Source organism: Lineus longissimus, chromosome 1, assembly GCF_910592395.1.
Source record: "Lineus longissimus chromosome 1, tnLinLong1.2, whole genome shotgun sequence".
NCBI classification, from domain to species: Eukaryota; Metazoa; Nemertea; class Pilidiophora; order Heteronemertea; family Lineidae; genus Lineus; species Lineus longissimus.
Genome location: NC_088308.1, coordinates 24,080,584 through 24,108,520, shown reverse-complemented (window position 1 = coordinate 24,108,520; position 27,937 = coordinate 24,080,584). Strand labels below are relative to the sequence as shown.

General features: G+C 37.6%; 1 protein-coding gene across 3 annotated transcripts in view; it reads right to left on the bottom strand.

The window, feature by feature from the left end:
* The window catches only part of LOC135493351 (follistatin-related protein 5-like), a 50,518-nt gene extending 23,035 nt beyond the window's left edge, over window positions 1–27,483 (bottom strand). Inside the window, exons 1-5 of one of the 3 annotated variants that reach the window (XM_064780649.1) lie at window positions 27,349–27,483; window positions 25,608–25,702; window positions 24,439–24,592; window positions 13,523–13,762; window positions 4,370–4,444 (exon numbers count right to left, since the gene is read on the bottom strand). In XM_064780649.1, coding sequence (XP_064636719.1) covers window positions 4,370–4,444; window positions 13,523–13,762; window positions 24,439–24,592; window positions 25,608–25,691 — 553 coding nt within the window. In that variant the 5' untranslated portion in view covers window positions 25,692–25,702; window positions 27,349–27,483. Of the gene's footprint in view, window positions 1–4,369; window positions 4,445–13,522; window positions 13,763–24,438; window positions 24,593–25,607; window positions 25,703–26,400; window positions 26,463–27,348 lie in introns of those variants that run through there. The other 2 variants (XM_064780658.1, XM_064780665.1) reach the window with 2 other exon arrangements.
* Window positions 27,484–27,937: the final 454 nt, after the last annotated feature.

The window sequence follows — 27,937 nt, the reverse complement described above, 5'->3', positions numbered from 1 at the left end:
AAGATAAGTGCTGCTTAAATGGTGGCATCTCCAATAAGTGGATTAGGAGTTGAACTTTTTCTTTATCAGGAGCAATAAAGAAGACGATTGATTTAAATTGTTCAAACCGTTGGGTGACCGTTGATGACATGTCAGGTATCTCAGCAAGTAGCAGAGTTCCATGTTTGTTCAGACGACCTACTACAATATACAGGTATTCCATGCACAGAATATGCTTTGAATCCCTCCTTTTTAAATATGAATGGTTCATACCCTACATGGAATCGCGATAACATTACAACACTATCATTTTTTGGCAGATAAAAGCATGAGTAGCAAGATAAGTAGCAAATATCTGACATCAGATTGCTTCCTAAATTGTTCACCACGTTGCAATATGCCATCATCAGCATCATAAGATGCGCCATCAGCTCAAAAAAGAACCCTCATATATTGCTTAGACTCGGCAAGCAGCTACAAAAAACTTTGTTCTTTTATGCTACAAGACTTTTAGGGACGGGAAGCTGCGCAATTATGGCCACTCAGATCTGGTAGCAGAACACTGTAGTTTCTTCTTAACATGATCGATATTTGGATAGAACGAGCCTCTCGATGCTGAATCAAAATGTTATAAAGGAAAGCAGGGAAATCAGCCTAAGTCAGTTGATATCACAATAAATAAAACTTTATCCCAGAGATTAAAGAATGCGTGTCAACTGTCACTGATACAATCACTTTTAAGCAAAATGTAAGGCATTTTGGCTGATATTATCAAGTTGGGGAAGATTTTTTAAATATCACTCTCTCTCTCTCAAAGAACACTTTGCAACATATAACGGGTAATCCCACCAGACAGTCACTACTTTACCGGAACCATTCATCGATAGACAGATGTCAGTAATTTTTTGATAAACTCGAGTAAACTGACACCAATTCGGCCCAACATGACATACAACATTGAAATGCAATTAATCATGATTAGGAACGACTCTAGTTGACTTCAGTCCGAGATCACTTCCAATCCATCATGACAAAAAACTGCACTAAAAGAGACTCCCTTTTCTTAGCGTGCGCCATCATCATGTCAAAGTCTGCAAAACTGAGTAGAACAGGGAAAATCAATCATTAGACTTTTGACGATTGTGAGATTTTAAACGCATTTAACCTTTATTCAAGTACGTATTTCAACATCGAATACAGCAAACAAGGAATGACTGACAAATACCTATACAGTGAGGCAAATGTATTATTCATTTGGTTCCACTTATCATGAATACACTTGATTGCTGTATAGCTAATTGAGTAAAAACACATGAATATGGAAATAAATTTTCATAACAAGTTGTCTAAACATTTGTTCAGTCTTTTCATTCAACTGAAAATATTTTGAGGCAGGAACCATTACAGCTTAATGTCAACGAACTGATATCATTATACAAATGCTGCAGGAATTCACGTTAACGCTACAATTTTAAAGCGTGCTGATTTTACATGGATTTCCTTAGTTGCTCTCACAGGCACTAGCTTCGGTAAATACGTTCCTAAACTACCAAAATCTAAAGGGAGTTGTTTGTGATAACCTTGTTAATTCCCAATATTAGAATTGGGAATTGTGTAGCTGATAGGGAACCAGTAAGTTAGCATGTCAATAACGCCCTGGTTCATTCCCAGCTTTCCCCGGTTTTCGTTACGTGACCCTTATGTTTTTTAACTTCTGTTCCTTTTAATCAATCCATGTCTAGGATCTACGCAAACCCCGGAATCTTCAATCTTTAGGATGATTTGACATCTTAAGCTTTGGGTGTGGCGAGCTTTCGGCTTTGGGTGTGGCCATTTCTAAATATTAAGAGATCAAATAAAACCATAATCCCGTGAGATGAATGACCCGGACATAAGGATCACCATCATTTTTACTCAGCCTTGAATACCTGCTGACAAGGCTTCTTCACACAATCGATACATGTACGGTAGTATATACACATGGCCCGATCATAGCTTTCATTAATCTATAGCGAAGGTTTTCAATTAGACATCTATCAACCATCAACAGACCATTTAATATGCCTGCCTGGTCATTGTCAACCACTTTTTCCCAAAACTTAACTGATCGAGGTGAGATATGCTTGTTTTGTTACTCATTTACCTAATCACAGCAGATTTATCCTGTATCAGCTAAAAACACCAGGTCGAATGTTGGCAAACAAATTAAAACAAGGCTTTTCAAACAATCTACCCAGTGTGAACCTGTTACGTGAAGCCATAGGAAGGGGATTCTGGATATCATTGTCTTAGTCTGAGAGCATCTCAGCCTTTGAATATAGCGATCATGTTAAGAAATTAAAGTATGGCTTATACTTTGCGACACTCAAGCCAATTAACCCACCTAGCTATATTTGGACCTTTATCTTGTTTCCCCTGTCATAAAACTAGACCTTTGCCATAGAATATACAAAAACTAAAACAAATAAAACACAATTGATTAAACTATTTATTTTCACAGAATAATATAATTGTCTGTTTTCAAGACTTTTTCAAGTTCATGAACAATGCAGTTTACGGCAAAACTGGTGAAATTTTTTTTGCAGGAATTGCATAGAGGTAAAGCTTTATCTTGAGGTGGTATCAGACGCAGGCATGGAAAAGGTTGTTTTGTGATGAATTATAGTGACCTAATTCTGGTCTGATGAGTTAGAAAAAAAGGTGCTTTACCAAAAGGGTGTTTTTTCTGGCAGCCTCAGGCTTTTAATTTCATTGGGCTCGGTCTGATTTGAAAGGAGTAAAACAACCTTCAAGTATCTACTTCCATATTTATATAGTCATTTTCACATGGGGTTAATGTTTTCAACCAGAGGCTTCTTGCCAACACACTGTTGACTGACAGATGTCAAGATTGGGAATAAATTGGGAAATGGATTCTTGATACCATATTTAGTATATTATTTCAATATAGGAAAGACATTCCCACAAGTTATAGAGTTACTGGTTATTATCGTGAAATAGAGATGTGTGACTAAGACATCGGGTATAGAGTTACAAAGATGAAGATGAGACTGGATGGAGGAATATTACAGCCACAGGCGACTTGCTCGTCCCTTCGATTTCTGGCCTAGTAGCACCTGGCAGGTTAATGGATGGAAAATTATCACCAGGAGGAAACTGTGTAGCCCTAGAATAAATTTCATTAACATCTCTGTCCCATGACACTGGACACTTAATTGGATGCAACCAAGTAGCCCACAAATGACATTATTTGTGTCCTGTTGACATCCTGTATGTATATTTTCTTTTGTCTTACTTTATATCATGTTGTCCTGTATTTCACCTTATCATATCATGCCAAATGTAATGTGTTGAACAAGGTTGAATAAATATTGATATTTTGTAATCCGTTGTAGCATTGCAGTTCACTGTTTGATAAAGCTGAAGTCTAGAGTCTAGAGTCCTTGTGTGTAAATCTTTTGGGACGCTCATATACACATAGTCGCTGTATGAGAATTTTTTGCTGAAACAAACTATTGTCTACCATGGAGAACAACATAAATACAACATGGAAAGATACATTATATGTATGTCTTGTATGCACAAACATGCCTGTAGTCATGTTTTCATCATTTCTTTAGCTCTTTTTTTTATATTTTTGGTAGAAACAGAAACATCAGCATTTCCAAGAGTATATGGTAATTGTAGTTATGGTAAGATAAACACAAAGCAGTTATACCAAGAATTTGTAAAGACTATACTAACAGACAAATAAGAAGAAGTAACTGACAACACAATGAATGAAACAATATGATAAAGAAACCAAAACTAAAGGGAAGCTGCATGGTGGGAGGCTGCATTCACCATCATACCTTTCAATATCACAAAGCAGGACAGTGTTTGTTAATGCTGTGTTCGAGCTTATAAAACCAACGTGGGCAGAATATTGTTTTAGCGACACAGTTTGAGGAGGCGAGACCTGATCTTTGCACAGCAAATCATCACACCGGCTAGGCACGCAAAATATTTTTTTCAATCGAATCTTTTTTATTGGGTTTCATAGAAATTTCAAACCAACGAAACAACTTCTGAAGAAGCTAGAATTTCATGAAACAATTTGTGTATTTGTGTCTTTGTGATTACTTTGCTTTGCTCGTAGTCAAAAGGGTGTTATCACAAGCAAAGTTCCAAAATGTTGAAATTCTCATCTGTACACTACAAGATTTCATCAAAACATTACTTATAACTTTACTGATAACTTAACCTTTGGACTATGTAAAAAACCAGCTGATGAACCTGTTTGGATCTACTTTGCTAATGTTTGTAATGACTTTGAATATCAAAAGGCAGATGATCGGGAAGCTACACAGGGGGATAGCTAAAAGTGAATGCAGTGATAGAGGTGACTTACTCCCGGGACAATTACAAGATTCAAGCTGGACATCGGGGAGATGACAGAAATGCTCACATAGGCTGTTAAGGTCAGCTGTATAGAGAGACAAAGGCTTGGTTAGGATCGCTGAGATGCATCGTGCTGGAGAGTGATGGGCAGTGTTGGGACGGCTCTTTCAAATAACATGTAGATTTAGAATATGATGTGAATGTGGTTCATTGTATATATCAAGAGACTCCTTTGTACAGAAACAATGAATACTGTTTGCATGGGAGAGGGAGTGCAGGGAAATACCATGATGTGACGTGTCTCCGCACTTAGTAAACACACTTTTCAGCTCCTGCCAACATAGATAATTACACTAAGCATAAAAAGCGCAAAAGACAAATGGTTTGGGTCGTGGTACATTTCATAACATAAAATCGCAAAAGGAATTGAAAGTTGGTACCGACAAAAAAAGGATATCTCAATTGTTGTTGCCCTAATTTTAGTATACAATGTTTGAAAGGTTTTCTGTCCCAAATATAAAGGCTCAGCATTCCAAATACCAGTATACAACCCAGCCCCACTATCACAGCCCCATCGTCTCTGTTTGTGCAAGTCAGTATGATAATTTCTCCCCAAGAGTTGGACATTATAACACATCTGCCTCGTGCAATAATGTCAATGATAGCAACCTACGTTCTCAAGGGGAAAAACTCATCTAGAATTTCTATGTAGTTGATGCTATTGCTCATTTTCAGGAGGGTTTATTATGTTTACATGATAAAGTATTCAGTTTGATTAGCAAGGGATATTGGAGGCCGTATGGCCATGATAGGTTGTAATACCCAGATCCAATATTACTACAAAATTCGTAGATATGAGAACACTTATAATCTCTCCCATTTCAAGCCATAATGACATGGGCTAAAATAACCGACCAACGCTTCTGCATGGTACTTTGATTGTGGAGAACTACCTTGCACAGGAATCGACGTATAGACAGTTTTCAACAATTAATATACAGTGAACCTTGCATATTGAACTCGACTTGACCAGCATTTATTCCGTCATGTACGAAAACCGTTAATAACATAACCAACAGATTTGGACCCTGGGATTGGGGACTTATTATGAGAGTATCAAGTTTATGAGAGTACGATACTAGTAAGCTTTACTGTGGTCACATATTCACTAATAACATCTAGAATAAATAAGACAATTTTTCATTCATTCTTGATAACATACACAGCTTCTTGCGATGGTACTCCAGTTCCAATAAAATCAAGTCTCCATTTAGCTGTCAGTGATAAACTTGATACCACAATATCATGCATAACAGCTTGACCAAACTTCAGGAAACCAAGCACTGCAAATCGGTAAGGAAATCTAACTTATTAAGATTTCAAGCAAACTTTAAAAAAAGATTTGTAAATTTATATCTGGCGGATACATCAACAGATGGCCAACGAGTTAGATTATTGAAAATCTGAATGGAATTTCCTTGCCGATAGCATCGAATTTTCCCATTCTCAATGGACGCAAAAGTTCTTGCGAAATTTCGTCATGGAAGCAAGTTATTGTGATAGAAACTTTCGTTGAGTCGATAAATTTTATCAAAGTATTAGCCAAGGAGTTGATTTCTTGGGAACTAACATCTTGGTAGTTTTTAGAGATCAACTACGATTTAAGTTGAGTTGAAATACCAAACTATTTGTTTTCTATGGATAATTTTACTTCCTGTATATGATGAGGACAGAATACAGTGCTTTTTGGAGAGACTGATGTGAACGCTCATCACCTTACAGAGATACAATTCATCACTGGTAAATTCATTGGCAGTGGTAACCAATGGGAACCTCTCCTCAGGCTGCTGGTATATCATTGTTTTGAATTTTTATTCATACTTGATTTCCAAGGTTACTTGTTGCCTTGGGTGCTTCACAATTAGTGGGATATCATTAGGATTTGCAATGTTATTGTAGTAGCTACAGAAGCACTCTTTAACCTTGCAAAAAACTGGTTTTGTGAGAATAATCAAGATTTATCTAAATATATTTGAGGAAACAAAATATCTCTCCCAAAATTAATATCCCTTTTCAGCCAATACAACACAGGTTTACAGCCTTTAAAAGACAACATCTATCTCAGGTCATTCGTCGAGAGATTTAGTTTTGACAAGTGAAGTTACCAAAATAATAGCTCCAAGACGCAGATAGATGTATATCAATGGCAATCAATAGAAATTCTAAGAGTTATATGCGGGATTAATCCCCAAAGGAAAATTCATCCAAATTCTATTCAGAATTGCCAAGGAGAAAAAAGAATGCAATTTAGATTGTTGGATAACTGCCGAACTGCCACACTGAATTTTCTTTCTAGCCAAACGTTTACTCTGATTACAGAAAGCATAAGTGATGGGGGCAATTTGGCATTTTGCAAAATCTCATCAAATACATTCTGTTAACATTGCGTTACCTCCATAAAACCACATATCAGGACTGGCAAGTATAGATTAGATAATTATCCATGCTTGGTTCTTGGGAATCTTTAACTATTACAAATGCCAGATAAAGGGTCAACTACCAACTACCAAGCAGTTTTTTTCCGCAATATGTATAAGCAATATTTTGACCAAACCAGGCAGACATCCCACTTTATCTAATAGCAAATGGTGTTATCAAGATTTGCTAGGCTGCAGATCTTGGCGCCTTTTGGCTTAAACGCAATTCAAACCACTCCACAAGATAAATCCCCAATTCTAAATCCAGTAATTCATCAGTATGACATCTCAACTTTTTATATCATTAGTGACGCTTTCGAGGGACTCTTATGGTGTTTGCAATCCAATTCCTGCAATCTGATCAAATTTGGTTATGCAGTAAAATGGTGGAGATAATGGAACCACATGCTGCAGGAATTATATTGTCATTTCAAGCATCCTCTGCCGAAAATAGGAATGCAATTTAAGTACGAGCTAGTTGGTGTTCATCAACTTCCAAGGTGGTGAAAACTTTTACACAGTTTGGACAACCTACACTCCATGAGACTTACTACCACTTCAAGTAACGGGTTTTAAAGTTTGTTATTTGTAAACTAAATCATGCATACTGTATAAACTTTTATTGTATAGTCCACAAAATGCACTATTTTACCATAAAATCGAGCATGGCTACTCTCCTCATACTAATCAATGGAATTGGGAGACATTTGAAACTCCTCCATCAGAAAATACCGTCTCCATCTTCTGCTTGAACATATGCTCTCGTCTGTTGTCATGGCAAACATGGAAGAAATAGAAATTCTTACAAAGCTCACAGTTACAAACTTCAGTCGGGATTACCATTAAAATGTAATTTAAGACCATTGGCTCAGTCTTGTTTATATTCACTGCAGAATGGATGCTTATACCAGTTTCAAAGTAAAGTTAGACAATACAATACAAGAAATTCTTGCATCATCAAATACCAGGTGATGCAATTTTGTGTCTGAAACTCAATGCGAGAATGACATAGGCAATGTTGAAAGCATAACTTATAAGGGCTTATGCTCTAGCAAACAAGAAAGCTTTTTTAAGTATCATTGGAGAATTGTAAGCGTAAAATCTGTCATTTGATACAGGATTATCAAGGTCAACAACATGTTGAATGTGATAGCTTGTGCGTTAATGCACAACACTTTGATCAAAGATCCATCCATATTCATGATGACAGTTTCTGGCACTCATGCCAGAAACCATGGTCATGCTTGTAATTACAATAATGGTTCTGGCAGTGCTGAGAATGCTGACTGTGGATGAGTGCAAGTGCGACCATCCTTTATTTGTTCAGGAGATCAAACTATCACAAACACTGCTCGTATATGATTGAAATAACATGTTCATATCTAAATATCTCAAAGAGCTGTCATCCAAAGCCAAGATGAGATTTGACAAGAGGCCATCAGTTCTGACAAGAAGTGTCATATATTTTAATAAACCAATTTCTTTCTCCGATAAAGCTTTTATAAAGGTCAGATTATAGACATATAGACATAAACGCACCGAGTTGTTGAATTCTGAGATTGAAAAAAAGAAAGATGAAATGATTCATGTAGGAAATGTAGAAAAGGTTTGTTTTTTCAGGTGAGGTAGAATATTCCTTGAGTTTTCTTCACATTAAGTCCTCACCCATTCAGAAACTCTTCTCAATATCGCTGAAAGATTTCATTTCGTAGAACAGTGTTAAGGTTTCATATTGATTAAATTATTGGTTATCTATAAAGGTCACATGCCTCAAACCAGCCTTTAAAAGGAAATGTCATTGCAAGACACACTCATATCATGTATCATGTAAAATCGCATTTTGAAATATCCAATGTTTTCATAAAGTAAATATACTTGTAACGAATGTTTGTTCTGCTAAGACACAAATATCACGATTTTGAAATCGTCCAACTTTGGTTATTTGTTTTGTTTGCTCTGAGGAGTGACAATAAAATGTATGAGATGTCTTTAAACATGTGTGTGAATACAATAAAAAAACAAAAAATTAAGAATCGTGCAAGGGGTGGTGAAGCCATCTGGCTAAGTCATTTGTTTTATACTGACAGAGAAGAGACATCCTCAGGAGAAAACACCCTGCTTGACATGGACAGAGAAGAGGATTGTTTCATCAAAGGACAGGCCACTGCAGACTTAAAAACTGAGGATGGTGGGATGAATATGGAAGGTGCCAGTTCAACACACAAGCTCAAAATCCAGAGTGCCAGGCTTATAAGAGATATGACTGGTCTGTAGAATAGTCTTAGAGAAAGAACAAGAAGAAGATTTGCAATGAAACTGTCACAATTGTGTAGTATAGAAAGTTACAAATATGATGCCCTACAAGTATATCATCAATGTCACATATATAAATATCTAACTTACCTGAGGAAAAATTAAATCCCCCATCGACAGAAAAATAGCTCAATTTATTTTCAATATCAATTTTATTTTTCCGAGAAATAAAAACCTTTCCTCTAGCAATAGTTGTTGCTGACGGTACAATATTTAATAAGAAATGGAAAACAAAGAAACAACAGCTAAGTATGCCCAGAAGTTATACAGAATAATTGCGCTTTCGTGAAGAAAGAAATATTACAAAAAATTCACTATTTTTTGTAATCAGTGGCATGGTTGATGAGTAATGCCTGAAGGCATCCGAAGTTCCATCAAAAATTTACATGATGGTGTTGGTATTCCGTTATGACAGGAGTAGCCAGAATTCATGACTATGCAACAAGCAACTTTAGTTTCTTTCCTGCTGTCAAGAAAAGCCCATTGCTCAGACCGGAATGGCTTAGAAGTCATGCGTTCCTGCTCAAATGATATTCCAGAGGTTGCCCCCGACATACATGTCTGACACACTTCATTTGACATCAATGAACCAAACCCCAACCCCATCCAATGAGCCCCCTAACCGTCTGAGATACTGATACATCATGACCGGAGACAATGTATCATTTTCCCTAGTATGCTGATGAAGACTAGCGAAATCTCAGAGGAAATGCCTGACATTATATCAGCTCACACCTCGTGGCCACACCATAAACATGTGCGGCCAATAGATACGGTGATGGAATGTCTTCATATATATATTATCGGATGAATGAAAGGCAGTCGTGGTACAAAGAAGACATCAATGAATTAACCTGGGCAGTAAAATAAAGGATTAGGTAGTTCTGATTTAATGTCTTTGGACATCAAAGTTATGCAAATCTTGAAATCTGCTCAGCACAGGAGCCATTTTATTTTAGTTCATCTACACGCATAAGTAAAGTTTAAAAATGCCAAGACATAATTCCAAATTCAGCTCCAAAGAGTTAAAATATAAGCAGAAATATAATTCAATCTGTCACGAGAGCTATTTAAAAGATACGATCGATAAAGCAGCTTACTGATGAACAAACCGAGCTCAAACCTAACCTTCAGATTAAAACACCAAGCTGAATGTTGAGTGCAGAACCACTCCTCTTGGTTTAGCCATTCCGCCCATTAGATGTTTTCTATAAGCAACACTGCTGACAGGATTTCTATATCATCTTACCTCAGGAAGAAACCAAGGACTTTAATCCTTTGAAGCTACGCAGAAACGTATCAACAGCATTTTTGGAAGATATGATTTTGTTGGCAGTGCGAAATAAGATGTCTGAAATAGCACCTTTTCGTTCCCTAATGGCTCACCCACATCAAAGTCTATAGAAAGTCGTATGTGGAAGGCATGATGTCGGCACATTCAGATTCTTCTTAAAATTTGTGAAATAAAATTGTGGTTTAGTACACATCTCTGAAATGAGCCAAAGGAAAACTTCAAAGACATGTCGCTCAAATTCTCTTTAGCTACAGTATCCTTCACAGACTGCTGATTTGTAGAGTATGAGGACAGAACTTTTACCAAGACTCCCGATCAGTAAAAACCATTGACCTTTTTACACCTTAAATGCCAAAATATTGTCTGCTTAACATCAGATGGTAAATTTTATACGGACTGCAATGAGATTTTTCGCACATCAATCAGACAGAAGGTAATGAGGTGCAAACATAGTGTGTTGAGAATGCTTTGAACTCCAAAAGCTTACTGAGAGTACGACATTGAGATCAAAGGTATTTCCAGGCCACTGGATGCACACAACATTTTGCCGTAGGTGTAGATACTTATTGCGTGATGTACGGAGCACGGTCAAGTTTCCACTGGTCATATTCGCAGTTAACGGCTCAAAGAGCAATATGTATAGTAATATCACAATATTTGTACTTTTGCAACACACATAAGGCCGGGGATTTTTTTCCAGTGATATATTGAAAACCGACGCAATTTTGTTCTGATTCCATTTACATTATCAACATAACCTTACCTCACCTCGACACCACCACATTTTTCTTTTTTTCTCTTCATTTTGTTGTTATTTAATATTACCATTATGCTTATTTTTATCAATATCATCATCATTATCATCATTATCTTGAAGAACCCCCGGAACCCGAACTTCACTAACTTTCCGAGTTGTATCAAAATACCAAAGTCTCCATCCCTGGAGAGTCTTTAAATATCATGTTAGCATTCTGCTCATAGGGTCGGAAAAGACTCACTTTGTCGATCTTCTTTGAAATACAATACACCCCAATGCTGTGTGCCTGACATACCAATAACCTGGTTGCTGATCATACATGTGAGGCCATGTTCAACTCAAGAGTGATCGACTAACACTTCTTAAACCTGCCATCTTGTGGTGACATGTCAAATAATCAATGTTCATAAAAAAACTAAATGAAATTCAGTTCCATCTTCGACAGTATTGGTTCTATACTGCAGAACGTTCTTGTATAGCCGAGTCATCTTTAATGACTTTTGACATGCACCATTGTCATTAATTTCAATGAAATATAATTATACAGGAGTGATTTATCAGATTACTCCAGTATAACCAACTTAGAAGTAATGCCATCAAGCTTAAATGTATGTCAAATGGGATTTCATGTGAGATGATTTATAAAAATTACCCGAAGCATCCAGGGGCGGACTTTTTTTAAAGCATGTTATAAGTATTAGAGAGCTTGGGTTATACTGATGATTGGAGGCAGAATGCAGCAATTTTGCCCATATGGGAGCGATAGTGAAAACCTTCTACAGGCAGTGGATCAAAAGCATCCTTAAGCAGTAGAATAAGAATGTGAAGTACATCTTTATTTGTAACCAAATTATGACCCACGAAAACAGAATGTTTGTTTAAAAGCATCACTTAGTTCCGAGATGACCAACTCTTGATTATTTTGCGGACTGACAAGACAGATAGGCAAATGATATATATGAAGTGTAGTAATACATAGAAAGTTCAAGCCATTTGCTAAAAACTTTCACGCTGGTTTTAAGCTGTCCTCATTAGTCATGATATCTCTGAAGGCATACCATATCAATTTTCCACAAATATCAACATTTCTTATTTACCAAACCACTCACTGAACTTTTCCATGTACTATCAAATAAATAACGGAATACCAAGGTAACCAAGGCATCTTCTAAAGGAAATGCTGGAAGCATTCAAATGTTTCTACCACTAATCACCAACAGCTGCGTCTATTGGACAGAATTCCAATAAAGTTTCCATGTTGTGACAGGGGTATTGAAGACAGACTAGATCTAGTCTCAGCATCATTTCACACCAAGCTGACCAGCATGCGAGTGCATTGTGCATACACTTTCAATATGATATGCACAAGGACTTCATAAAGCTAAGGCTGGAGTGATATCGGTACTACACACTGTCGGTCTGATTTCATATACCTGTCAACTTAAGAGCTTTTTGGTGTAAAATACCATGTCAATTTATAAATTATAGGGTGTGGAATCACAGTATATGTATATACATTGTTTAGGAAAAACCTATAATAGAATCAGGTATTTTTTACTTTTTTGACATTTTTGTCGGATAAATCAGGAAAGAGTTGGAGAAACTTTTAAGAAGTCGGAAAAGCTTCCTTCTAGTGTTATATATGACAGTGACTCCAAAATGTTGGCTAAGATCAAGGATTGATAGAGATGAGAGGTTTGGACGATGAACAAAGCCACTTTGAGCCTGAGACTCATATGATGACCTAAATAATAATCCAATTTACAAGAGAAAATTACCTCAGTCATGTTGGTGCTGTAGCAAGCAATAGTATCAATCATCTGAGCCGTTTGTAACTGATTCTAGACCAAGATGAGTCCAGCAAAGTTAAGTCTAGAGAACCTTATCGCAATTGATCGGAAGTTCATTACTTTCCCTCCAGCAATCTGCCTAAAGGTGAAACGCCAACCTTAATTAGCCGACCTTTATTAATCCCAAGATACCTTTAGAAAGATCGAAGCATTCTTTTGGTTCTTCAAGTTGAAATGGAAATTCATTTCACAATGTTCATTTTGCACCTGTTCTCAATAGGATCAAGTGGAATTCATTCTTTTGTACTCTGGTCTGCAGTTACCTCAGGAAGCAAGAAGTGGTGGTTACAGCAGAACAGTAATACCGCCAAGACACAATTACTATATCAGGTTATACTCTGCTCCCAACAAATTAGATCTCAAATAATAGTCTTGAATATAAATTCTACCTGTTTCTTCTTTCTAAGTCTACAATTACGTACTTCAAGTTACTTTAACTACATTGAGGCGTATATAGAGAGATGCACCTTACCTTTAAGTAATAACTTTGGATTGCACATATTATTGGTATGGTCCACTCCAATATGTTTATCCTTGATGCATGCCATGCGATGTAGCTCACAGTGACTTGAGTACATAATACCATCATCTCCGCACACCTGTTTGCGATGGCCATTGCAGAGGTCTGGAGGTCCGCAGACACAAACTCCACGGTTTTTGGATGTTACTTGACAGACACGTCCTTGATGACACCAAACATTTTCACAAGGATCTGGAAGTAGAAAGATGACAGGTGAATAAATAGATTAAAGGTGTGTTTATTTATTGCATCAAATCAGTTAATAAAGCCTTCGTTTATTCTAGGTATCATTTGAGTCTTAAAAGTCATTATTAATGTATCACATCAACTCACGAGATGACTGAGAAAGATAGACTGATCAGTGATATAAGGAACTGAAGCAAGTCACGGACACATCTCAAATAGGGAATGGTAACCCAAGATAGGTAATCATTAGTTCCAATAGGTTTGGCAATTCGATATGAGGAGAGTCGGCCACACTTTGGCCAATTCCATTACCAACTGTATGTGTGCTGATCAATTATCAGCCACGATGAGAATAGCAAGAAACCTTTAGGGAATGGTAAACCAAGATTGGTAATCATTAATTCCGAAGTTGTCCATCCATCCATCCCACACTATATGAAACAGCCCGGTCAGATTACCAAGGTTTGTAGTTGCAAACATGGAAAAAGAAAGCACTTTCTTTTTTTAACAATACTTTTCGTTTTACACAGCTCGTGGTAAGCACAAACCCACAAAGGACATTGCTGTTAAAATAAGCTTGAAGATAGCAAATGGCGTTGCTACGTTCTGGTCCCCGAGGAGGAAAGACATCAATTCTTGCCAGTATTCAGTGCTGGTTATTGCACCTCTTTCTCTTCATTCCTCAACTGCTTATAGCAGAAGAAAAGACTCATATTTCGGTCAATTACCCCTCCTCCAAGCTACAAGAATTTCCTATTCCTAACGATTGCACTGGCATTTCCCCATCGACATTGGATTATGACGGCATGGAATGAGGCAGATATCCACTCGGGACACAAGAGGAGCAATCGACAGGAAACCATGAGCCATGTCCACTACTTAAAAGGAGGAGAGATATTGAAAACACTTGTACGATTCTGATGAAGAGTCCGCTGACCGATATTAAGAGGAGAAATTCATATTTATTGGTCAAATAATGCAGCTTCATTTCAAAAATGGGTCAGGAAGTTTCCGTTTAATAGAGGCCAGGAGGTATATTTAAACCTTACTTATATATTTGTCAAGGTCAGAAAGCTCAGCTTCGTTTGCATATAGTTCAAGAAATTCAGCTTGGGTATTACCATCGGGTACTGTTCCCGTCAATTGCCCAATTCACCCACCTGTGGCAGTCAAAGTTAGCCTCCAGTACCTCCCCTTGCATGGCCAAGAAACTTGGCATCCTTTACATGAGGTCAGAAAAGCAGCTTTATTGGAAGATTTGTTTACATATCCGCCAGAGGATTTGGTGTTTCATTTCCATATCATCAATCCAGCCACTGAAGTCGATTTACATATTGGTCAAGAAACTCTGCGGCATATTGACCACACAACTTTGCTTTATTACCATGATGCAAGTCATTCGGTGTCTTTTTTCAGTTGTTCCCTAAGGCAATCTAGTGGACTGTATGTGAATAAATGCAAACAGTTTGACCAAAGAGATAACTTGTGGAAAAACATCCGAGTCGCCATCTGGGAATTCAATTAACGGCCTAGTAGTGATAAACCAGACTCAAAATCCTTTAACTCCCGTTGAATTTCAAGATTGTTCTTGACAGCTGCTTTGCTGCATTATTGGTACCTTGCAAAAACATTAAAACCCTGTCTTTTTCATACCAATGTTTCTATTCCCCTTTTTGAGAGACATTTACATGCGAACCACCAGTCAACCCCAATCCGCTCCGGCACTTCTGACCGGACATAATCATTTTTGTATTCTACGAACGGAGAAAACTGGTTCAATGCACTCACATGGCGGTAGAATAAATGACGAAATGGCTAATGCCTTGCATAGTTTATGGCTTCCCTGTTGTTTATCTTGGCAAGATCGATGCTTCTTTGTGCAGTAAGCACGGACTTCTCACTGTATATCTATCTGCACAGACAGAATTTAACATTGATTTGTTCTTGAGGTCTCACTTCGAGTTGGAACGGAGGGAAAATACAATTGGCGTTAATGGATCTTTGACATGAAGATAATACTATTCAAATACTGCTCGCTGCTTCTTTTTATGTCGGATACGGGTAAAGTTTTGCATTGAGTACTTCACACATTTATGCAACGACCTCAAGCTCTGAATCAGAATTCGAAAACGATTTCAACACTTCTCCTTTTTTATGCGATTGATCGAAGGGAGAGTGTATATACATGTACTTAGTAATTTGATTACCAGTGAGGAGTGTGTCATTATGACGTCTTCTTTTGCCCTGGTCATGTGTAAGTGCCAACGAGGCAAAAACAAAAGCACGGCCAATATCCATTAAGCCAAAATTTGATTAGAAAAGTTAATTTTTTTCATTTGCTTACACGCACATCTACACACCCGACAATCTACGCCTTCAGCGATAAATAGCTAAGTCCATGTTCAATATGCTATACTGGCCTGGTACAAAACACAATTTCCTGTTTCTGGAAGAGCTTTATCACCCATCCAGGTCCTGAAGTTGCTATGTTGGTGGGAATGAACAAGGTAAATTTGTATGCTATTCCGTTACAGTAATAAAAATCTCTTTTAAAAGATAGAAGAAGAGAAGCCAGTGCCAGCTAATTTGAACAGTTTTTTGAGTGATGAGTGAACATTTTACACATCATTTTTCTAAGACTGTACATGTCTCAGTCTTCATGGCATTATAGAAGTAGATACTTGACTGAGCTACCCCTGGGTAACTGCTTTTAACAACCTTACAAACAAGAACAACTCCATTTTGATGACCTTGAACTCGTTGGCAAAAAACACCTAGCCATCTCTGCTAAATGAAATTTTCAGAATCAATAACAGGATTGTCATTTGAGCAGCCTGAAAATGACAGCAATCAATATCCAATGATCTAAGCCAATCCATTATTATTGAGATAACCATGGCAACTAATGATATGCTTAAATTACTGACATATCTGTACAAACAGGACTAATGATGTACTAGATAGAGAGAATTTATTGTTATTTCATCAGATATAAATCTGTCTGAAAAGTCTAGGTTTTATTCCATTACCACGTATTTGCTAACGATAATGAAAGTGGCTGGAAACATTTGTCAGGGTAAATACAGCTAATAGAAACTGTTCATTGCACACTTCAATATTTTCCATCCAAACTTCTCAATTACTTCTAATAAGAAGCTTGAATGCCGTTGATGTTACCAGATGTAATGAGGGTTTCAACAATACTGTTCTTGATTGCTATTTTTTTTCTTCAGCTTCACCAGCGCTCTTCTTCATCAATGAGGGAGAGATACTTTCCGTAACATTACATTATTCCATCATTACACGCACACTTTTCAGGAAAGGTATGCGGGACTGTCAGCAAGGTTGCTGCTGGCAAACCAACAGAAGTGCTCAGTTACAATGAAATTGGAATTCCGAACCTAGGTTTCAAATCTATCTTAGAACTCTGGAGATCCCCAGGGTTTTGTTTTAGCCTATCATTATCCTATTGTGGCAATCCTTTCCCAGGCATGTCTTTTGTAGAGCTTGGACTTGTTCACCTATGCATAACACGGACGGGTATTCAGACAGTAACCCAGCCAAACATCAGTTGTGGATGACGCTAAGCCCCACTGAAACCTAGCTTGAGTAATCCAGCCGGGATTTTATAGTGGTTCATTCCAGTTCATGCATCTTCAGGAGGAGGTGCTGGAGTCACATGCGATAAATAAATTAGCTATTGTTCAAGGACATAATGAAATGATTGAAGAATTGTTCCTGAACAATACATAGGAGTCATCTCATCGATTAACTTGATCAATTTTCAATTCATCATTTTGGATTAATATGGACAGTGATGTCTTTAACGATTCCTGTATCCTCCAGCTTATGTTTGACATCTACCAGAGATATATGGATACTCTTCTGTATTCACGCTTAGTCAGTGTGTATCACTGCAGTCTCCCAAGCTGTCTCATAGCCCTACAACTCCCACCATCATCAGATTTGCGTGATTTCTTCGGCGATTAGTGAAGGTGTCCAGTGACAGGATATAAGTACACATAATTACATCTAATGTACAAACATCGAAGCAGAACGACATCATTATGGGGACGTGTCAAATTGAAGCAGACATTACCTCAGGCAAGATGATTGATCGAGTCGAGAATTTACCAAGTGAATGAATATCAAATAATTGCTCAGTGAACTGATAATAATTGAAAGTAAATTTTATTAAATATCTTTAGTGTGGAAAGTAACACTGCACTTGAAGTGATGGAGGTGGAATAGCCTGCAGCGAGTTAGCAAAGTAGAATTTAGATAACCAAAATTATCAGTGGGGTGATACTGATTGAATACCAATTGCATGATATATACATGTACATACGTAGACTGGGCTTACACAAGGAAAATGTATTTGTGTTTTGCCTCAAATCCAAGATGGCCACCAAAATTCAAAATGCCCGCCTAAATCTAATTCCTACCACATATGTACATGAAGCAACCTTTCCAGAAATTGTGCATCTTCCGTAGATTCTTCATGTCCATCGGTGTTCTCGTAGAGTACATCTACTCAAAATTCAGAGCCCGAGGCGATATACTCGAGTGGATTGATCTGGCATCCTCCCAATGTCCAATTGGTTCCTGGGGATACAATTACAGACACTCTTCAGACCTATCATGGAAATGCATTAAGCCATCTCCCAGTTTTAGTCAAGAAGCCATAATTGTCATGGTAATACTTTACCAACATTTAACCATGATTCATTAGCAGATTTGGACCTTTTTTCTAGTTTTTACCCATTACTCATTACAAAGATTGGCATAACAGAAAATAAAACAATTGGAAAAATACATGTTGGGCAATACATGCGAGGTGATACGGTACTTGTAACAGCTGTTTTCTAAGGATTTTTCCTGGGACTCGCGATGAGATTTTCTACTCAAAATGAAGCAACATGATCAGTACCAATCCTTATTTACACATAAAATATATGTGTAAATCTGCATGAAAGTGCAGTGAAACACCGTTTGAAATCACTGAATTTTTGACAAGCTCTTTCCAAAGCTTTTATAAGAACAAGAACTAAGTTCATATCAGGCACTTCGTCGGCTAGCATCACGTCAAACATTTAGGTAGCAAAAATTCCAAAAAACAGGCTCATCAAAGGCCATTGAAAACACTGCACATGATATAGCCAACAAGTAGCACACAAGTTGGAAAGAGTTACCATGACAACCACAAGTATCGCCAACAACGACCTAACGCCACCATGGCAGTGCTCATTTACATACACACACTAGCGGAATGATGATTTAATTTGATTGCGTGATAATTTTTGTGCCAATCCTGTTCAGTCTAAAAGGCGTCATTTGAGACAAACTGCTGCCGGTTCTAGGACGTGATAACGCGAAATTTTCTAATCAGATTAGTTGATTATCTAAGTTTCAGAAATAAATTTAATCCAATTACAGCCTTTGACAAGAGTGAGCCACAGGGCAAAAAGACTCACGATGTATGAAGCAAGCTAATGATAATTCTTTCACAAAGAAATTGACAGTAATAAAGGTCAAAGGACATGCTTTGTTTAGTTCTTTAGCTGAATCAGTATTTTTTTAGTGCCAAAAACTAGACAGAAATGTGATTTGCTTGTAACCGAATAATACTACATGAATCCCAGGACCCAACAATCTGCCCCTGAACACCATCAAACGTTTATAGGTATTTGATATTTCATATGTAAAGGATTGCATAACAAAAGACCGTTGTGTAAAACATTCAAAACATTGTTGCAACTGAACAAGATTTGTTGTACTTAAAATCATAATCTTAAAGAAGTTTCTATTTTCATGAAAAATTCAGAACTGCCTTTTTCAATTTTTGATTTATTAACGGATGGGTATTGTTGCAACCTTTGGTATTTGCTAACATGCACCTAACACACCCATTACCGATATATCAACAGAAATATCCTAGTCATTTATTTACACGTCTGACAAAGAAACCGTTTCCAAAAATAAACACATGACAAAGGGACATGCCATAGGAAGAACAGTACTTGTTGATATGTTGTATCGATCTGAACCTAACAGTACGTATATTTCATAACTATTGTTCTTAAAAGCTTAATATTGAGTCTGTCTCATAAATTAGGGGTTTCTGTTTCCCCATATGTAAATGTTGAACTAGCAAGGTAATTGCAGAAGTAATGGTAATGGCATCGGCATTTTTTCTCCTTTGTCCTGGATCTCCATTTCTTATGCCACTTAGAGAATATATGGCATTTCAAAACAAAACTTGCTCAGAGATGGTGTGCTTTTTAATATAATGCTTTGTCACCAAGCCAAAAACAACTTATTGCAAGAAGCGATATGGACCTAATAGTGTCTTATATAAAGCGGATTAGCCCGGATAGAGAAAATTGTCACCAGTCACGTTGCAAACACGAAATTAAAAAGCACACAGCACGATTCTATCACTAATTCTATGTTGTCATTCACCGACGCAAACGTGCATTATTCATTCCCATCATGCACCACACTAATCTGCTTTGGTGGATCCGGAGGTGAGAAACAAAGGCCAGCGAAGCCACCTTATTTCATTACTCTGTCCATCACCTTCTACTTAAGCAATTTCCCAGTACAGATAATAACGGGTAATAAAGACAACTGCTAATTCCTTTAGATTGGGTCTATACATCCCTTATGCCTGGTGGCTGTGGCTTAATTCTATAAACACAATCCAACCAACGCTTCGAATGGGAAGACCGGTCTTCCGCTGGATACTATTGCTCCTCTGAGATGTTCGAGAGGCAAACTGAACTACATATTATACGATACGCTCTTCACTTAATTGTTTTAATTTGGATGTGCTAAATTAGATCACATTTCCACAATGCCGACACTTCAGCCGAGTACTTTAGAATAAGTGCATGTACATATATATTCATTATTCTCTGGCTTTTTTCCTCATCAAGATGTACAGTCATAAATTTTCAGTAGTGTTCATCATGAGAATTTGCATTCCGAAATATGCTTGGAATAAACACTAGACTGTGAATGAATATTATATCGGCATTGCATTGCAGCCCAGAACTGAACAACAATTTCATCCTTTTTTTTTATTCTGGGGCATGGTTTCTCAAATTTATTCCTCCGTGATAGTCGCACGGGAATGGAAGTAAAGAAATCCGACGTTATATGATAAAGCATAAAACATTCTAATTAGCTCTATGCTTTGTTTTCATCAAAGAGTTTGAAATTTCATCAAAGCAAAACAACAAAGATGATATTTTAATAATGACAATGAATTGAAGATAGTGAAAAGCAACATTTGAAAACGCATGAATCACCCGCCCATTAGAAGGAAAAGACTGATGTTCCCAGTAAAAGGTTTCAAATGATTTTCGTGCATTATTATCATGTGTGGCACTATAATTATGTCTTCGTAATTCCAGTAACAATGGCATTAGTCGCGAACTAAATTTTTAATAGCGTTTTAGTTTCTCAAACTATTGCCACTATCATCATCAGAAACATTATCCCAACGTGGACACAGATTTTTTTCATTCCTTTCAGTCTTGATGTCTCAGGAAAGGAGTGTCATCAATTCCTCTTACGAGTCCCGAAGCCAAGATTTCCGCCTCATCTCTCCAATAACCCACAAAATACTTGCGGGCATCTTACTATGTATTCATCTGTTATCACACAATCTTATCCGGAATACCTAACGTGGTTTGTGTGCTTCAGGCCAAGCGAATATAAAGGAGGAATTAAAGATGCGTACTAAACCAATTTGTGACGTGTGAACTGGTTTCTGATGCGCTAGAAGTAAAAGTGACTGAAACAGAAACTGGCAACCGCGTGTACGATCTCTGGTTCCCTCAGGATTAAGAATGATATTAGTCACCCTCTAATATCTGCTTGGAGCCACAGTATAAAGGGTGATGAAATGGTGATGAAGCTTATGCAGACGTTCAGCCTTAAATTTTGTAACAGCACAACAAGTTCCCCCTACGACTAGTTGATGAGTAAATAGAAGGCTTACCGACAGGAAATCCTGAAGTTTGTTTCCGTAGTTATGTAAGCAAAAGACATCATTGTCATGCAATATTTTCAAAATATTGGTAGCTATCAATCATACCTTGGACATTCACCATCTACTCAGTCAAGCTAAAGGGAAATTGGAGAACTTCATAACAAAAGATTCGCCATTCTGAAGCAAGCTGCTGACAGCTTGACAGTGAATAATCGATGGTGGGTTAAGATATTGGCTGCAACAAGAATGATGAAACAATGAAACTAGAATATAGACTGTGAGGCCAGGTGACGGAACAAATGCAAATACCTTCCTTACAACAGTTTCTTACGATTTTAATTTTCATGAAGGAGGTTATTCACAAAATATGCGAAATTAGCAGTGCCCAGAATGAGCTGACATAAAACATACCAGTCCAACAATTGCTTTACTGTTGGGACCTACAAGCTATACATGCATCTAAAAACCGATGACGATTTGTCGTACAGCCATCTATCTCCGACAGCATAACAGGAATCTCAACAGACAGATTCATCAAACTGCTGACCTCTCGCCAGACCAGAGGTCATTGATTGATGCCCGACGTGCCATTAGATTGCATGATGTCATCAATTATCTTGGCAAAGGATGGCCGCTATATACCAACCTCAGATGGACGCAATATGATACCGCTGGAGGGAAAAGAATCCAAAACCACATAATGGTCACTTCAACATTGGGATTATGGCTTATTTTCATAAAGGGTCAGGCTTTTGAGCGGCCATTGCTTGAGGCATGACTTGTGGACCGCTCTTAGGGAATTCCTAAAGGTCACTGCATGATAATGATAGATCAAAGGATCATTGATCTAGTGAAATAGTAGATCTCCATCGCAAAAGGCCAAGACACACTTTTTCAAGTCAATTACCTGACGGGGTGTCATTTGACTATAACTGAAGAGGAATCCTAGGCTTCAGATTTCCTTTAAGAGTACCAGTATACATGTTTAGCACATTAAGCTTTAGCAAATTCGAAATATTTTGGCTCTGACTAGCAAACCAATCAATCTAAATTACAGTAAGTGAAACAACAGTGGCAACACTTAAACTAAAATTACACTATAGTTTCCCTGTTGGCAATTATAATTTAATATATCTGCCAATACTGTCTAATTCAGGCAAGTGGATACCTATTGGGAAATCCAACCTGAGGAACACCTGGCTCTACGGACTCCTAAGCAGAAGAAGCACTTCAAGTAAATTGAATAATGGCACTGAAGGGCTAAGAATTTTTTAATGAGAACATAAAGACTGAAGACACGGACATTTCTGGAAAGATGGGATTCCCAATTAAGTTCTTTTTTTTACAACTGACCACAGCATGCTGGAAAGAACAATTTGATTAGCATTTTCCACATTTAGTTTTTCAGAGTAACACAATCTTATTTCTTCTAATTCCAGTGTCCTGCACGAAATGAGCAGAAATTCGGCATTGCCCGATTATGGTGCCTGTTTTTCATTCTTAACAAGAGAGAATGATGACAATAAAATTATGCCATTTCTGTATAATCCAAAACTTTCATATCCCATTCTGTCTTTCTTAAGAAAGGTGTACAGAAATCTTCTTAGCCGTCACCATTCTTTCATTATATAGAAACAAAGAAAAGCACCACCAGAGAATAACGACAATAAGATGGCGCCATTCCTTAACAAATCTGAAAAGTCATTCCTAGACGAAGTGAGCAATTGTTCGTCAATCACGAGGAGCAGGTGCATCTGTCATGAGCTAATGGTGGAAGATTCAAGTAGACGCCATTAATTTTACAACAGGGAGATGGAGGTGGGCCAAGTAATGGGTTATGCAAGGAGAGGTGGTGAAAGGAGATGGATCTTGTGGAGAGCTATCCCGAAACTGAGAACTACTTCACGGTTCAGAGATAGAGTAGATAAACATGTAGGAATAGCAAGTTCTGACAGGGTTCAATCAGTAGTAAGCAGTCATAGCATATTACCAAGCCATTCTGCCAGAGTCGTTCCATTGACAACATTGAAATGTTTCAATGTTCACTCAAGAAAAGAATCATCACGCACAGCTCATTTTCACCAATGATAACCCTTCTTTTCCATTAAACAGGAGACATCTTCAAATCAGACGGCCATTATCCACTCAAGTCGCCAATTCATCCCATAATAATGCACCGAAATTGGCCAATACGTCCTGCCTCTACTGGTAAAATCGCCAAGATAAATGGATCGAAATCGACACAAGACAGTAAATATCCTCAACAAATGAACTTTCATCATGGATATTAAGACCAATTTATGGGGGGTTTTCAACCACTGACAGCACTCTCGACAGCATATGGTGTTGACGTTACTGGATTTGACTCAACGATGGGTTTACTTCCTGCTCCAAAGCTTCAAATGAGTTGTAACAGTTTTCCGAATGCACAGTATTAAATGCAACACAGCGTCAATTGTCTCAAACACCTTATATACTTGTTTGATAGAAAGCTTTTGAAAGGTTGGTACTCCTCAAAACCTACTAATATATCATCTGTGAATATTATTATTGTGCATCGTAAGATATTTTCATTACCATCAAGATGATATAGGTCAATGTACATGAACATTGGACTGGATGGGCTTTTCACTGTGACTTTCACTCTATAGAGGTCGGGCACTAAACGTAAAGAAGAACCTACCTGGAATAGGGATTTCTTTGAAATTCTCATCAGGTATTAACATATCTGGATCCCAAGACATCCATTTCCCCTTCTTTAACCCGACTCGGTGGGGCTTCTTATCTGTCGAGCCATCTTGCTCATCTGACGGAATATGTTCCCTTGTTGTGGACCTCTGAAAGAAAAATGAGTAATCATTTTGATGATGTTGTTCAAAAACATATTTTTACCCGGACAGAATTATGTAAGATATACGAAATACCGTTTAATTGAAATATGACCTCTTCAAATCGTAATACATGTGAATGCACAATCAATTTTTTGAAATAAACTTTTCTTCAATGATGATTTTGCAAAGTCGTAGCTTAAGCCTGTTGTGGAACTTAAATACTTGCTGATTTCTAGCTCTCATTTAGGGTGCAGTGGGGTTAAATGCCTTGGCCAATGACTATGTACTGGACTGATGTTTACAGTTATTCTCAAATTTGTTTTGCGTACATGCTAACCAATACAGAAGTTGCAAATGCAGACATATTTTAGAAAAAAAAACGAGTTGGTTTTGTACACGTAATCGTGTATACTCAATGCTACTAGTCCAATCAATAATAATTATCATCAACGAATTCAGGTAGAACTAGTCATGAATAATGAACGACTGCATAGACCGATATCCATATTAATTTCTTTACTAATTGCCTTTTGTCAGTGTCCATACACGTGTGCATTCATTGGGATGGAGAGCGGAACTGGTCATCCCGGCTCTGGCAAGATGAGTAATAACTAGGACAAATTAATCATCAGGTTACTGCAGAATTGCCGTCCAGAAATTACAGGTTTGCGTGATGTGATAGAGAAGCGCAATATAAAGTACAAAATAAGCAATTCTGCTATTTCTAATTTATACCGGTATATATGCTCTTAAAAAATGCATTTAGCTTTGCATGCATGCATGAATCACCTGGAATTGATTTATCGTCATGGGTAATATTTGCTAATGAGATATGAAATAAAAAGAAATTAAATTAAATTAAATTTCTGCGTACACCCGAAAAGAAGGTAAAGCCGTTTCCCTTTAAGAAAAGGTACCCAGTTACTGTTTATACTCAAGGAAAGTTGTCCCCTATTGGAAGAAGCTATGGATATTATCTCCCTTTAAGATCCTGTGACAATGGAAATTATATAATACGTACCTGGTGATAAGGCTTGGCATGGCAGGTCAGCAGTACTAATCCAAAGAATAGGCAAAAACCGAGCAAAAACTGTGTGGATGCCATTTTCACAATATCTGAAAATAACACAAGAATTTCCAAGATGAATCAAACAATCTATTTTATGACTTTTAACACGTCCGCTGATAGTAATCCAGTTTAAAGCATTATGCGAGTATAGCTCCGATGTTAAGCCTTCCGTTGGAACTGTAGCACTGACGAGACGTCGAGGTGAGTCAGCGTGTATTGTGAACTAGCGGACTCCTTCGTAGCAAGAATCAATATCTAGCAGAAGAGACTAACACGCATGCTAATTATGCTGAGGCGATGGAGAACACTACATGCAGAGAATAAATGAATGGATGAAACAGGGCGAAGATGTTTTACTTTAAACACACAAATATAGGAGAAGAGCGAAGGTATGACCTGAAACGCTGAAAGACTTGAATACAGTTACCTGCCGCTACATGGCCCAGGGCCCGGTTGTTCAAAAGCACAAAAGTCGCGTTATTCCTAACGGTTACGTTAGGTATCCTTATTAAGGACGTTATCTCTTTCAGTTAAACCATATAGTATAAAAAATAAATGAAAACTGTTTTGGCAGTGCCATATATAACTCAAATGCAATAATTTATCATTATTTCATTGCCATCTACATTAGTGGATTGTTCAATATGTGAAATTAGTGCTGTATCAAAGAGGTATTTAATTCCTTCCCTGAAAATTCATGATAAATTGAGGTTCTAATGTTCCAATATGAATATGCAATACCTACAACTGTATCGCCATAGTCCTAATCAGACATTGCTGACATGGGACGCTCCACAACACCGATCAAGGACTGAGCGAACTGGAACTAATGATATCCTGTCTACATTTGGATATCAAATATATACAAGATTTCTTAAGTTTATTCTCAATCAGAAGGGGTCATTTTGTTGAAATAGGTCATTTGCAAAATACGGCATTGAAAAAGCCGGATACTAATATGGGATCGTTTTCAATGATGACAATTGGACATTGGGTTTATGTGTAGAACATATTGAAAACATGGAACTGTTAAAGCTAATGAAGCGTAAATGAGCATTTTAGTTCGACTTCGTTTAGAAATCTTGTAAGGAAGGTGGTAATTGCCTAGTTTTGCAATGAGAGATGAATTTGAAGTTAAGGATGGCCTGCTCAGGTTTGCGTGAAAAAACAAAATTGTTGAAATTATTAGTCATGCTTAATGTTGGTCGCATATTATGATGTATATAACGCGCTTGTATCACGACGATCTTTATAGAACTTAGCTCAATAGATAACCCTTTTGAAATCGTATATCTTTTGTATCTTCTCTCTCTCGTACCACATTATTCTATTGGTGGCCATGCAATGTAGACTAGGTTGTAGCTATAGCTACACTGCTATGCTAATGAAGCCACATGCATGTTAGCTGGGAAATCACTGTAGTGAGCCTCAGACTGATAAGGTTTAGCCTAGCTCTTAAAAATCGATAGGAATTGCAGTTAGCAATGCAATCTTCTTTTTCGTTGGATTTGCAATGATTTTATCACGAAAGGTGAATGAAATAGAACTGTCGTCTGCCATTCTCCTGGGTGGTCTATTCTCCTGTATATGTATACAGCTTCCCGCCACACCTTGACATTATCACAAAATATCATCATGCCGCAATAAAAGACTGCATTCAAAGAAGAGAAGCTAAAAAAACGTCGAATCTTACCTTTTGTCACTAACTACACATTGAAAAGAGATGAAGGGTACTTAATGGACATAAAGACCCAAAATTCCTGCAAGCCCGCGTTAATTTCAATACAAGCGGGGCGTTTAGCAGAAGGATCCTGTAAGCTAAGATGGCGCGCGACACATGGGCGAATCTATTACCGTCGCTAAGGGTGTGCTAGTGACGGAGATGGTCGTTATAGCATGGGTAGATGTTGGATGCGCAGCAGATAAATAAACCAATCTGATCAGATATCATGGCTCCCAATCTGCGTGTCTTTATTAGAGAACGGACTTCAATACCCATCTTATCAGGCACCAGGATCTCCTGTCAATCTGTCTATCCTTTTCAGAGAAAGTGGATGTCACAACCTAACAAACGGACCATCATTGCTCCATATCTTTTGTCCTCGTCAGATAAATGGACATATCAACCCATACACCAGCCTTCCTTGTTCCCTAGTAGCTTGCCTTCGTCAGAAACGGACATCGCTGAACCCAGTTAACCAACCATCATGGTCCCTTGTCTGTAACATCCCATCTAACCAGCCACGATTGTCCCCAAGCTATCTGTCTGTCCTCAACAGTGT